At 42.4% G+C, this 13,540-nt stretch overlaps 1 protein-coding gene across 3 annotated transcripts in view; it reads right to left on the bottom strand.

Annotated features, from left to right (window-relative positions):
* Nucleotides 1-315: 315 nt before the first annotated feature.
* skic8 (SKI8 subunit of superkiller complex) overlaps nt 316-13,540 on the bottom strand; it is a 13,470-nt gene continuing 245 nt past the window's right edge. For 2 of the 3 annotated variants that reach the window (XM_083663042.1, XM_083663043.1), the window contains exons 2-11: nt 13,196-13,244; nt 13,078-13,105; nt 12,779-12,884; nt 12,037-12,209; nt 8,691-8,839; nt 5,240-5,333; nt 4,248-4,341; nt 4,023-4,115; nt 3,228-3,306; nt 316-460 (exon numbers count right to left, since the gene is read on the bottom strand). In XM_083663042.1, the coding sequence (XP_083519168.1) occupies nt 371-460; nt 3,228-3,306; nt 4,023-4,115; nt 4,248-4,341; nt 5,240-5,333; nt 8,691-8,839; nt 12,037-12,209; nt 12,779-12,884; nt 13,078-13,105; nt 13,196-13,207 (918 nt within the window). In that variant the 5' untranslated portion in view covers nt 13,208-13,244 and the 3' untranslated portion in view covers nt 316-370. Of the gene's footprint in view, nt 461-3,227; nt 3,307-4,022; nt 4,116-4,247; nt 4,342-5,239; nt 5,334-8,690; nt 8,840-12,036; nt 12,210-12,778; nt 12,885-13,077; nt 13,106-13,195; nt 13,245-13,540 lie in introns of those variants that run through there. The other variant, XM_083663044.1, reaches the window with a different exon arrangement.

The following is a 13,540-nucleotide window of genomic DNA, read 5'->3' as shown; positions in this document are numbered from 1 at the left end:
AAAATTATTGATCCATTTTGAAAAGCTGTGTACTATTGAGTGTTTCAAATCAATGTTACGTTACAACACAAATCATCGATAAGATTAAATTAAGTGGTAAAGCGCTATCAAGGGCCATGCACATGAAGTAAAAAAATATACAACAGAAACAAAAGTACAAAAACAAACCCCTTTATTTGACCGCAGCAGGTCAGTGCAAAATAATCCATGACATTTACAGTCTGCCCCTCCCACCCCTCCCGCCCCTCAGGTTGTCCTGCCCCTCCCACCCCTCCCACCCCTCAGGTTGTCCTGCCCCTCCCACCCCTCCCCGAGCCCTAAGGTTGTCGTAACCATCTTGGTCTGCTGTATCGCTCCAGCCTGAGTTGCTTCACATGGGGCAGTCATAGATGTGGATGGCCCGGTCATCTCCAGCGGAGATGATTTTCGATCCCGTGTTGTTGTACTTGACACTCCAAACCTGAGGACAAAGAGAGCAGAGAGGATGGGTGAAAATCACCTTGGTTTTAAACATACAACTATTATGTACAAAGTGTTTCATTACAAACTCACACATGCGCAGTTTGGAAAAAGTGATACCGAACCACCTGTTTATAGGGGGAACCTGTGGTTCGTATGACGTATGACGTTTCTGTCATGTAGAATTACTTTGTTTTTTAGGTAGGCATACAGGTGCACAGAACTTTTAGAGTCATATACGTATTTTTTTTTGTGATATTTTGTATGCTGTGATCTTATCCACTTTTTTATATATTGTCTTGTTTCGCTGTACTGACCTTAACAAAGTGAATTTCCCTTGTGGACAATAAAGTACAACTTGACTTGACCGCAACAACATAACGTCTTGCATGATGTACTGTAGCAGCATGGTGGCCGGACATAAAAATGCATACGTGCTTTTCTAAAGGCTAGTAACTTCAGTCCTTGCTTGATCAAAATGAAAAGCGTTTTAGAGGCAGGAGCTTCTACATGGATACACAGGATTTGAAGGGGGAAGTCTTCTTATGTACCAAGTGTTTTTTGTTCATTTCCTTTTTTTTTCTTGTGTTACTGGCAAAAGAAATGCAACACAGCTAATTTCATCTATTATTTTACTAGTGTGATATTTAATAGATTTGTACACACGTGAAGTGTTCAATATTCGTGCAAACAATTTGTGCCAAAAGAAGACCCAGGAGCATTTTTAGGGCGTTGTTCAAATTGAAAATGACAACATGAGATGGGAAAATTTCAAATTGACAGTGACATACATTTCTGGATTAAATTCCTCTGAGCGTTTCTTGTAGGGATGCACAATGATGTATTTTAGTTGTTGTTTTATTTCGGCCGATATCTATCCCATCTTAAAGGCCATTTTTTTACTCTCTCTGCCAATATTGATGACATGGCAATATCATCGTGCATCCCTAGTGTATGTATACAGTATATGTACTGTATGTGTAGATAGGCATTTATTTTGTATATATATATATGTATTTTTTCCCTCCTGCTTTCTTTTATTTTGTTGTTGGGCGTCCCCGCACAATGGCATGTGGGTGGAGGGTGGGGAGAAATATGTACAATTGTATTGTAAGTGGAGTAGGAAGGCTGATCCGTGAGCGGCTGCTTCTGGGACGCGGGTCGAGGTCTTAATCGGCCTCGGCTGGGTCTACTGGGCGAAGGTGTATGATGTACGACAGACCCGAAACACCTTACGACCCCAGGTAACATCACTGATGACGCGTCCCAGCGCATGCTGTAGTATGTATTCTAAACTGTAAAATACTTGAATCTTTTGTGAAACAATAAAAAATATGGGGGGGGGCGGATCCTCTGAGCTCCGCAGTGTGCCTCTAGCCTTCACACAGACAACACAGGGTCTCATCGAGGACCAAAGCAGGTTCCTGATCTACGGGACGTCCTGTGACGACCCTGGGCATCCTGATCTTGGTCGGTCATTGGCACCTCCTGTACGCCTGAGTTGTTCATTCAGCCATTCAACCGTGCTTCTCTACTTGTCCAGCTGTAACTCCTAAAGCTCTCAGACGTTCATTCATCTATTCACAATTTTTGCATAATGAACTCACCGAGGCGCGTTTCATGGCCTTTTATGGCGGGGGAACATTTTAATGATGCTTTGCATTAGCTAATTCCATATGAAGCCAACGTTGACTAGATAGTAGGGATGTCACAATATATCGTCCCACAATATATCGCGATATCAAAACGTGACAATATGTATCGTTGAGATGAAATCTCATATCGCGAGAAAAAGAAGCTGAACATGGTGGCACTGATCTGCATCTGCATCATCTCTCCTTTTCATTGCTTTGTTTGAACAGACGAGGGACGTTACAGACACGGAGGATGAAAATGGTGAAATTACTCAAATTAGCGTGGAGGATGCCCCCTCAACTTAGAAATAGATCGCAAAAAAATATAAAATTAAAATTAAAATATCGTATCGTATCGTTATCGTGAACCCAATATCGTGTATCGTATCGTATCGTGAACTGAGTGTATCGTGACACGGTACCCCTACTAGATAGGGATTGATCTCAGCACTAAAACTGTAGTGAGCAAGATGATTGTGAAGTAAATGAAGTCCAACATAATTATGTTGTGTGATACGTTCATCCAAGTAAATAGCCCTTGAAAATAAATGTCTTGCGTTTCTTTTGGCAGTGAGTAGTATATATTCTGTAACTGCAACCAAGACACTTGAGGCTCTCACACGCACAAACAATACAGGCATACAAAGTCAACGTGGTGGGGATTGTCTTTGGGCTTTTTACCAACACCTCAAAAATGCACCAACAACATACCATCATGTGAGCAGAAACCCACGCCTGACAGCAAAGACACTGAGCAGTCAACGGCTGAAAGCTATTTTCCAATTAGAAGAACAAAGGCAATGCTAGAACATGTAATAGACTCAACTTGTCCCTCTAGATCTTCAGGCTTATATATATGGCAGACCTAACAGTCTCTGATCTCTTTCTGAGGAGCCATGCTATTTCAATTAGCAGCTTTGTTGAAAACGGGATGAAAGTCCCCACAGGCGCCTGCGAGCACAGATCTAACGACAGCTGGGATTATTGATTTTGCCAGAGCTGAAACATCAGTCGGGTTATGAGAGGGGCCAGACAAGGACAGCGGCCATATTGACCCAAACACATCAGCACCCAGATAGATTTTCACACTTTCAAATTGGGTTAACAACATGCTCAGTGGAAGAGCTTAGTCACCTGGTCCTGATGGTCGAAGAAAGTGTTGACACACGTTCTGGTGCTGGCGTCCCAAACCTTCACACTCTTGTCAGATGAGCTGGAGGGTCGGTAAGAGAGAAAAAAAACATCACTGAAAAACGTTTTGCAATTCCTCTTAAAGGATGAAAATTCATTCATTTTCAACACACCCATGATGGATAACCACACACTCACACTCACTCACTCTCCATAACTACACACTCACACTCACTCACTCTCCATAACCACACACACTCACTCACTCACTCACTCACTCTCCATAACCACACACACACACTCACTCACTCACTCTCCATAACCACACACACACTCACTCTCCATAACCACACACACTCACTCACTGACTCACTCTCCATAACCACACACACTCACTCTCCATAACCACACACACACTCACTCTCCATAACTACACACTCACTCACTCTCCATAACCACACACTCACACTCACTCACTCTCCATAACTACACACACACTCACTCACTCACTCACTCACTCACTCTCCATAACCACACACACACACACTCTCCATAACCACACACACACACACTCACTTTCCATAACCACACACACACACTCACACACTCTCCATAACCACACACACTCACTTTCCATAACCACACACACACACTCACTCTCCATAACCACACACACTCACTCTCCATAACCACACACACTCACTTTCCATAACCACACACACTCACTCACTCACTCTCCATAACCACACACACACACTCACACTCACCCACTCTGCCAAAGTGTTGTTCTTGTTTTACCTGGAGACAAAATGCGTGTCGTCTGGGGAGAAAGCGACATTAAGAACCCAGGATCCATGTCCGCTCAGCGTGCCGGCCAGGTTGGCATGTTGCCTGCAACAGAGCAACAGCAGCAGCAACTTATAATGGAGCCAACAGACTGCTGCAAAACTACTGCAGGGCCTAGTCACAAGTCACAAGTCACGACGAGGAGTCACAAGAGAGTTGGCAGGCAGCTAAACTCACACGTCATAAATCTTGATGTAGCCGTCGTCGGAGGCGGTGACTAGCAGCTGGGAGTCAGGGGAGAAGGTAAGGGATCTGATGGGCATGGCATGACCTGGAGAGAGAGGAGACACCATCACTCAGTATGCTTCCTCGGAGACTTCGGCTTTGCACAAAGGGTACAAAGGTACGAAGCTTCAAAGGTACGAAGCTTCAAAAGGTACGAAGCTTCAAAAGGTACGAAGCTTCAAAAAGGTACGAAGCTTCAGGGTGCAACCAGAGAACAGAATGTCTGTTCCACCCTTTCCACTAAGGCACTAAACAGCAGCCAAAGAAGCAAGGTTAGAAGAGACAGTTAGAACAGACTTTGGGACAACAAAGCCCATCTTCACAATGTTAAATAAGGTTTGGTCTTTTATCTGCGGCCTTACTGTGCCCTGCATTCATTTTTATATATATATTATTTTTTACAAATTCCTCCTGCCTTCGCCCATTTTAATTCATTGTAGAAGGAATCTCCTGCGCTTCAACCCCTCCACAGAGGGAGGTCGGTGCTCTCAGAACAGGACAAAACCATGTAAACAGGTCAATGGGCCACTTCCAAAAGGACTAACCCAATGAGTGAGCTGGAGCACACGAAGTCACTTAAATAAATTTAATAAAGGTACAAAACTGACGTTTCGACGCGCACTGCGTCTTCTTCAGAGTGGTTTGACTCTGAAGAAGACGCAGTGCGCGTCGAAACGTCAGTTTTGTACCTTTATTAAATTTATTTAAGTGACTTCGTGTGCTCCAGCTCACTCATTGGGTTAGTCCTTTTGGAAGTGGCCCATTGACCCATTTTAATTCATGTCAGTCAGTATTCATTATTTGTCTCACTGGCTTAAATATTTTTTTTATTGTCTGTGAAGCTCTTTGTAACTTGATTACTCGATAGAGATAATGATATGCAAATCAAGTTTAGTCTTTTTACCCTTATCATCATCATCATCATCAATAATAATTGGACATACCTTCCAACGTATGGAGTAGCTTTCCAGTGGCAATGTCAAAGATGTTAATGATTCCATCGATAGCTCCACTGGCCAAGTATTTTCCATCTGGACTCTGCAGAGCAAAACACAATGAGATAAATTAATTTATTGATCATGATGACAATTTTCAACTTGTTGAACTTTATTGAAGGAAAACCCCTTGAGATGAATCATCTCGTTTTAGAGGGGGACCTACATAAGAACAGAAAGCATCAACAATACAACAAAAGAGAGTTGCAGGTTTACATGAACATGTAGAGGTACAAACCTCGCGCAATCATAACACACACAGACACGCATACACACCCACACACACACACTTACACACACACACACACGCCCACACCCAAGGGCAATTTACAGTAGTCAATGTAGTTAGAAACAAGAACAGGTTGTTTTTAGATGAGTAAATAATGCATTTTTAAACATGAACAGTGAAGTAGTAGAGTGCAGAGAATTTGGTAGGTTGTTCCAATCGAATGGTGCTTTGAAATGAAATGCCCTACGCCCGGTTTGAGTGAGAGTATTGGGGACAACAAATGAAGGATATTGGGAGTGTCTAAGCGGATATAAAGAAATATGGGGGACTAAGTACTGTTTAAGGTAAGATGGGTAGTTGAAGTAGATACATTTGAAAATGAATTGCAGCCAGTGAAAATGTCTTCTGGAGTTAGGAGATAGCCAGTTAAGTGAATGATACATATTACAATGGTGGGTGAGATATGGACATCTTAAAATGAATCTACACAGACTATTGAACACAACATTAAGAGGACGCAGGTGAGAAGCTATGGTGTTTTGGTAAACAATATAACTTGCTGTCCCTGCTGAGAACTGAGACAAGAAGAAGAGCTGACAAGACTACTCAGACCATCTGACGGAAGGTTCAGAATTGGAATGATAACGTCGGTGGTGCTGCAGCAGAGACTAGTGTTAGATAAAGCTGAAAAGCTGTCAAACGTTAATATCTCAAAAAAGAATCACATGGCTTATATGCTGACATTGTGAGTGAGAGCAGAAGTAGCTGAAGGGTTTGATGTATATGTATGTAGTATTAAAGGAGAATTTCGGTTTTTTACACCACGGTCCTCATTTCCAGCTTAAAATATTATGTTTTACTCACCGAAATAGTTTGGCTTCATTCGGATGCCCGCGGAAGATTTTAGCTCCGAGTAGTCTCCTCAAACAGGCTATAACGAGAGCCTGCGGCGAGTGCGGGGCATGCTGCACACGCTCTCTAAATGACACTTTTTCTGTCAGATCACGGTTCATTATGGTTGTAAATATAATTATTTAGCTAATAGCTAGAAGCTAAGCTAACATCAACACAGCAGTCCCCGGATGGGGTTACAGTGCGTATCTTCCCCCTTCTGTGGTTCCTCTGAAGAAGTGTGGTTTCACAGGGGGAAGATGGGCACTGTAACCCCATCCGGGGCAGATCAACCTTGACTGTTGTGTTGATGTTAGCTTAGCTTCTAGCTATTAGCTAAATAATTATATTTACAACCATAATGAACCGTGATCTGACAGAAAAAGTGTCATTTAGAGAGCGTGTGCAGCATGCCCCGCACTCGCCGCAGGCTCTCGTTATAGCCTGTTTGAGGAGACTACTCGGAGCTAAAATCTTCCGTGGGCATCCGAATGAAGCCAAAATATTTCGGTGAGTAAAACATAATATTTTAAGCTGGAAATGAGGACCGTGGTGTAAAAAACCGAAATTCTCCTTTAAAGTTGTGTAAACTGTAGGGATATCACAATATATCGTCCCACAATATATTGCGATATCAAAACATGACAATATGTATCGTTGAGATGAAATGTCATATCGCGAGAAGAAGAAGCTGAACATGGTGGCACTGATCTGCATCTGATTGCATGCTCGCTCTCCTTTTCATTGCTTTGTTTGAACAGATGAGGGATGTTACAGACACGGAGGATGAAAATGGTGAAATTACTCAAATTAGCGTGGAGGATGCCCCACTCAACTTACAAATCGGTCGCAAAAAAATATTGTTAAAATATCGTATCGTTATCATTATCGTGAACCAAATATCGTGTATCGTATCGTATCGTGAACTGAGTGTATCGTGACACCCCTAGTAAACTGTCAACAGTTTTAAAGTGTGTGAATTTGATCAAAGGTGCAGCTTGGAGAGTCAGCTAGAGTGAATTGTGACATCACACACTCAAGGCTGGATCCTGTTAGAAAGGTTGGAGGGGGGGGAAGCATACATCTACCCGAAAGTATAGAGAACCAAAGTGGAACGTCACTTCCTGCTTCAGCACTGTACCAGAGATTTTCATCTGTCATTTATTTTCCCATAGACATTTCGTAAAATACTTCTAAAAAGAGTTTTACTGGTTCAAACCAAACGGTACAGATATATTTAGAAACGGGAGAGATCGCATAGCATTTCACTCGGGCCAAAACGTTTAAAAAAATGCGTGTTTGAAGAAAATATTTTTTCAATGGTTTTTTTTGTTTTGGTCCGAGTGAAATGTTCTATGGTCTCTCCCGATTATAGCATTAGATGAACGTTTGGTTTGAACCAGTAAAACTATTTTTATAAGCATTTTACGAAATGTATATGGGAAAATAAATGGCGGATGAAAGTCTCTGGTACAGTGCTGAAGCAGGAAGTAGATGGTCACTTTGCCTCTCTATAGCTAATCGGTTTGTTTACAAACATCCTGATTCGTCCTATACAAACTACTGACGCTACTTATTGATTGGCTAGTGCTAAACATACAGACTGTAATAACAATCTTTAAAAACAACTAGTTCTGAAGTCATGGGGTTTTTGTGCCTCATACCACTTTGAATTATTCATGAAATACTCACAAAATAAGCCATTTTAATTTTAAGCCATCTATTTTCTATAGCGGGGATGTGCACATTCCTCCTTGTTGTTGACGTATCTGGTTGCATTTTTATGAGTTGATAAAGGCCAGTCAAATACAAGCCAGCCTGCCCGGGTCATTCATCGTTCCCTCTCTTCTCCCATTGTTCATTTTCATATTCACTGTAATGTCATATGGGATGGGCCATTTATGTGCGATGACACAAAATAAAAAGTCACAAAACCAATCCTAAAGTTTTTGGGGGGTCGTGGCTCAAAAAGGTTGAGAACCACTGGTCTACTCTAGATCACAATAAAATATACTGATTTGTGTGTTTTCAGCCCAATTTAAGATGCAAACAACAATTCGGTCTAAGCCTGTGTTTGTCTCGTTGTTTTTTCCTGGTGAGATATGAGTGAGGAGGCAGAATATCAAGATAGAGACACTGACTGCCAAAGAAATCGGACAAATACATTCAGGAAAGAGTACAGCAACACTCACGTCTGTGCTCGTCTATTTGACCCAAAGAGAATTTGAGACATGAGAAGCAAACACCTAGCCAACCAAAAGGGCATTTTGAGGTTCTTACGTAAGCGATACTCAGGATGAATTTCGCCCGGGTGTCCAGAGAATACTCCTTCTTGCCACTTTCCACTCCAAAGATGTTGACTTTGCCATGATGGCTTCCGGTAGCGATGTATTTAGAGTCTGGGGAGAAGGCGACTGACCACGCGTCAACTAGAACAAGAGGAGAATAGAAAAACAGGAGGAATTAATTGATCAAATGGATTCGTTGCCTGGAGTTGGTCTAACTGTAGCACACACTAATTAAAGCAATCTTTCACTTAGTCACGATTTATTATCATTAATATGCATACCTGCTGTGACTTTGGCAGCTGTCAACCTCCAGCACTACTTGTTCCTTTGACTGTGTATTATTGTCATTCTATATTTTTTCCAAATGTCTTAATTATTGATAACTAGTATGAATCAGCAAATTGCTACCAAAAAAGACCCCAGGACATAGAAAACAAGACTAGGTGAAATCTAGTATGTGCCAGGCAGCATGTGTCCATTCGAACATCGACAATTTGTCCTGAGGGTTGTGAGTCAGTCAGTCAGTCAGTCAGTCAGTCAGTCAGATTTCAGCCAGATTCAGGCCAGCAGCCAGCTGCATGGCAAAAATATATATTTTGACCATTCGTTGGTTACATGTACAAAACACAATTTGCCAAACACTCGTAAGAAATAACAAAAAGCTAAAACGGTGGCATAATTATTGATTACTTTATATACAAGTGATGAAAATATACTATAAATTGTGTGTGCTTAATAAGTAGTCGAAGCACAAGCTCACTGGCTAAGCGTACATAAGTTAAAAGGGACAGCTCACCCTAAGATCCAAAATACATATTTTTCCTCTCGCCTAGCGTCATTTACCCATCTAGATCGTTTTGTGTTGGTAGTCTGGGTTTTGGAGATATCGGCCCTAGAGATTTCTGCCTCTCTCGAATACAATGGAATTGGATGGCACTCGGCTTGTGGTGCTCAAAGCGCCAAAGAAATACATTTGAAAACTCAACACACAAGCAGCAATGTCTCTTTCCAGAAATCATGAGCCGGCTACTCAAGCTAATCCCCAGACCTTGTGAGCAGTTTAATGTAGGAACAATATTCTAGGGCTGCTGCCCCCTGTTAGTCAATTAATCAATGAGAAGAGACCAGGTTTTCATTACTTAACCCATTGATACCTGATGCAGCATTTGTGTGTGTATCCCTTTAAGACCGTGAACCGCGTGACGCGGTTCACGGTCTTAAAGGGATACACACACAACACAAATGAGGGATATACATGCAAATGCTGCATCAGGTATCAATGGGTTAATCGCAGGAAGAAAGAAAACACTCAAACTCCATTCCTGAGCTGTGGTTGTGTGTGTAGGCAGAGCATGAGGCAGAGCATTTTGTAAAGCAGGCACTTAGTGGCTGACTGTGTTTGTCTAATAACTTGTCCTTAATGATCTCAAAGATTGGAAGAGCGTTATATTTTGCTTGGTGGCTGTGTCTAGTAATGTGTCTGCAATAGGGCTGGGTTAAAAAAAATAGATTCTCAGATTTTTAATCGATTTTTATTTTAATCCTTTGATATCGATTCATATGTCCAGAGATCTATATTTTTTTAAATATATATATATATATTTTTTTTTTAATAAACATACGCTATAATAGTATAGGCTGTGTGTGGTAGTTGAAACATAGTTTCAAGTTGATGTTTATTTATATTTGTAGTAGAAACAAAAACATAAATACTGTAGGCTACATAAATGGAAATGTTTGATCATTAATATCTACTTTTAGAAATTATATAGGCTGAAATCAAATCACTGTGCATAATTGTGAAAGATCGGCGCGGCCTGGGGTCCTTCAGGCTAGAGCGAGGTGCTCGCCGCAGGCGAATGACGTGCAGCGCACAGGCCTCCTTCAGGCATCCTCTTTGTCTATGGTGCGGCATAGTAGGATTGCCTTTTGGGAGGGTCTGGTGAGACGAAGGAGGAGCGCGGCCTGGATTAACCCACAGAGCCTTCCATGCACCGAAGGGTCTTTCAATGCTGCGGTGTAGCACTAGCTCTATTGCAGCGGATTGGGCATGATCAACCCTTCCGCGGGCAACGCTGCAGACAGAGTAGGAAGGCTGATCCGTGAGTGGCTGCTTCCGGGACGCGGGTCGGGGTCTTAATCGGCCTCGGCTGGGTCTACTGGGCGAGGGTGTATGATGTTGGATAGACCCGAAACACCTTACGACCCCAGTTAACATCACTGATGACGCGTCCCAGCGCATGCTGTAGCATTGTATTTTGAATCGAAAGTATCTTTATTGACAGATGAAAAGGTTGTTATTTACCCTTTGTCACCACCTGGTGAGTAAATATATGTGTAACTTCTTCTTCCTCGTGTCCGGCCGTCCTCTATATCACGTCTTTCCAGTGGTTGGCGCAGGCGAGTGCAGCGGCATTCGGCTTGGCCAGATCATCTCCAGTGCATTTTGGAGCATAGCTACATCTCATGATGTGTTCCATTGTTTGTGGTTCGCCGCACACACATGCATCAGAACATGTTAGTGTCCATTTTTTCATGGCTGCCTTGCAGCGTCCTTCGCCTTATGTGTAACTAAAACCATTCAAATTGACAACCGGTCCGCAACTTTTTTTCCCCATGCATCTACCGGTCCTTGGCGGAAAAAAGGTTGGGAACCCCTGTGTTACATAACTGGAAAATCATGTAATTCAGGTTACAGCTCAAAAAACATGTTTTAGTATCACTAACCAAATCGATATTGAAATTAATCGAATCGGAATCGAATCGAATCGAATCAGGATTAATCGACTCGGAACCTTGTGAATCAGAATCGAATCGATTCTTGAAATTAACCAATACCCAGCCCTAGTCTGCAATCACGGTGAAACTGCTGAATTGGTGCCTAGATAAGGCAACTGGTCTGCTCATGTTTTTCTAGCTGGGAATAGTGCGTTACGTTGTCACCCTCTCTCGGAATGTCAAGGCCCCCTCTCCTGTAGTGGGCTGTAGCCGGGACTGGTGTGTGTGAGCATATCTTGACGATTGTTCGTCCGATCTACTTCCCACTTGGCGGGTGCATTGCTGGGGAACCAAGGACTTGCGACGACTAATCAACTAATCGATTAATCGATGCCAACGACTATTAGTCAACTAAGAAAATGTTTGGTCGGGGGCAGCCCTACTATTTTCTTTCGACCCGAAACGACACCTGCTAGCTGCTAATAAACATGCTTATACCTTCATCAATAAACCTTCAGCAGCACTCACTACGTTTCCATGCACAGAGTAATCCGGCCATAGGCCGCACTCTGATTTAGGTCTTTACATGACCCTCCTTTAAGGCCTCCTCCAAGTCTTACCTGGTCCAGCATCCATGGACTTGATCTGTTTGCCAGACTCCAGATCCCAGAGGCGGATGTGGGCATCCAGGGAGCTGGAGGCGGCGATAGCTCCGTTGTGACTGATGTCGACTGACACCACGCCCAGCTGGTGGCCCTCCAGAGTCCACTGCAGCTCCAGCTTCTCATCTGACCTGGAGGTGGGGTTTGGCACAGACATTGTTTGCCCATTTCAAGTCAAGTCAAATTAACTTTATTTATGGAGCATTTATTGAGCCGCGAGACGCTGCGTGCAGCCAGGCATGCAGTCAATACTAGTTGTGACCAGCGTGGAGCAAAACAGAGCGAGACGCGGAGCAAAACAGAGTGCTTCTGGTGTGAATGGCCAGGCTCCTACTCGACGCTTGGTGTGTCCCAGCTGTTAGGAGTCGATTCCCACTTTTCTCAAAACTCACTGGCTATAGTTCCAATATAGTATATTTGAAATAAAAATGGGCCAAAAATGCAAGTGAAAAAATATGACTTTACATTTGTCTTTGATGGAACTCCAGCCAAGAGCTCTAACCAAAAGAATGTAAATGTCAGATTAGCAAAGTTTCTCTGAACTAGACATTCAAACATGAAGTAGCAAGGCTGGATCACATTCACTTTATTCAAATGCTCCATTCATATAGATGTATTATAAACTTTATATGTATGAATAGAGGTGGGAAATGCTACAGCAAAGAAGCAGTTCAACGAAAGGAAAAAGACAAACACTTACCATTTCCAGACTTTCACCATGTCATCTAAGGAGCCGGTGACAATAGTTTCTGTCCCATCCGCCTCACTTTTACCCCACGCTGCTGTCCAGATCGCATCGTCATGTGCTGAGAGGAAACCAAAAGTTAGGTCATTGTGAGAATAACAACAACACAGCAACCGGGTGTCTCATGTTATAGAATAATCGCCTTTTGATAAATGTATGGTGACGTAGCCAGAACAGGTAAGAGTAATAGATCTGTAGTGCTGAACAACATTGACTTTTGGGGGGGAAAGGTCTTCTAAAATAGCAATACTCACCATGCTCTTGCTTGAAAAGAATGCTGTACTGAAATTAAAAACAATGTATTATTATTATTATTTGAATTCCCTCTTCTTCTTCTTTTTATGAAGACATAATTTAGCTGTTATTGCTTACCTGAGTGCTCATTGTTGTTCCTGGAATTGGAAGAACCAGCTACTTCAACCTAAAAAACAACAACAATGTGAAAGCCTGTTAGCATTGGAAGAACACGGGTTAAGTAAATAATAAACAAAATAAATCAACAGTCACTAGTGGTAAATACAGAGGTAGGGAAACTATCCAAGGTAGCTAGTTGAGTAGTTTACCCACAGTTTACCCTTTCAGATCATACTATTGATCTGAAAATAGGTGAGTAAACTCTCTGCCTCATTTCGGAGAGGCTCCACTACACCCCTCACTGCCAGCCACTATTTTACCATCCAAGAGAGCTGATTTCCCAGAAATGAATTGAAACAATAA

This window comes from Poromitra crassiceps (assembly GCF_964638095.1).
Source record: "Poromitra crassiceps genome assembly, chromosome: 30".
In the NCBI taxonomy this organism is placed as follows: Eukaryota; Metazoa; Chordata; class Actinopteri; order Beryciformes; family Melamphaidae; genus Poromitra; species Poromitra crassiceps.
This window is presented reverse-complemented; position numbering and strand designations above follow the sequence as displayed.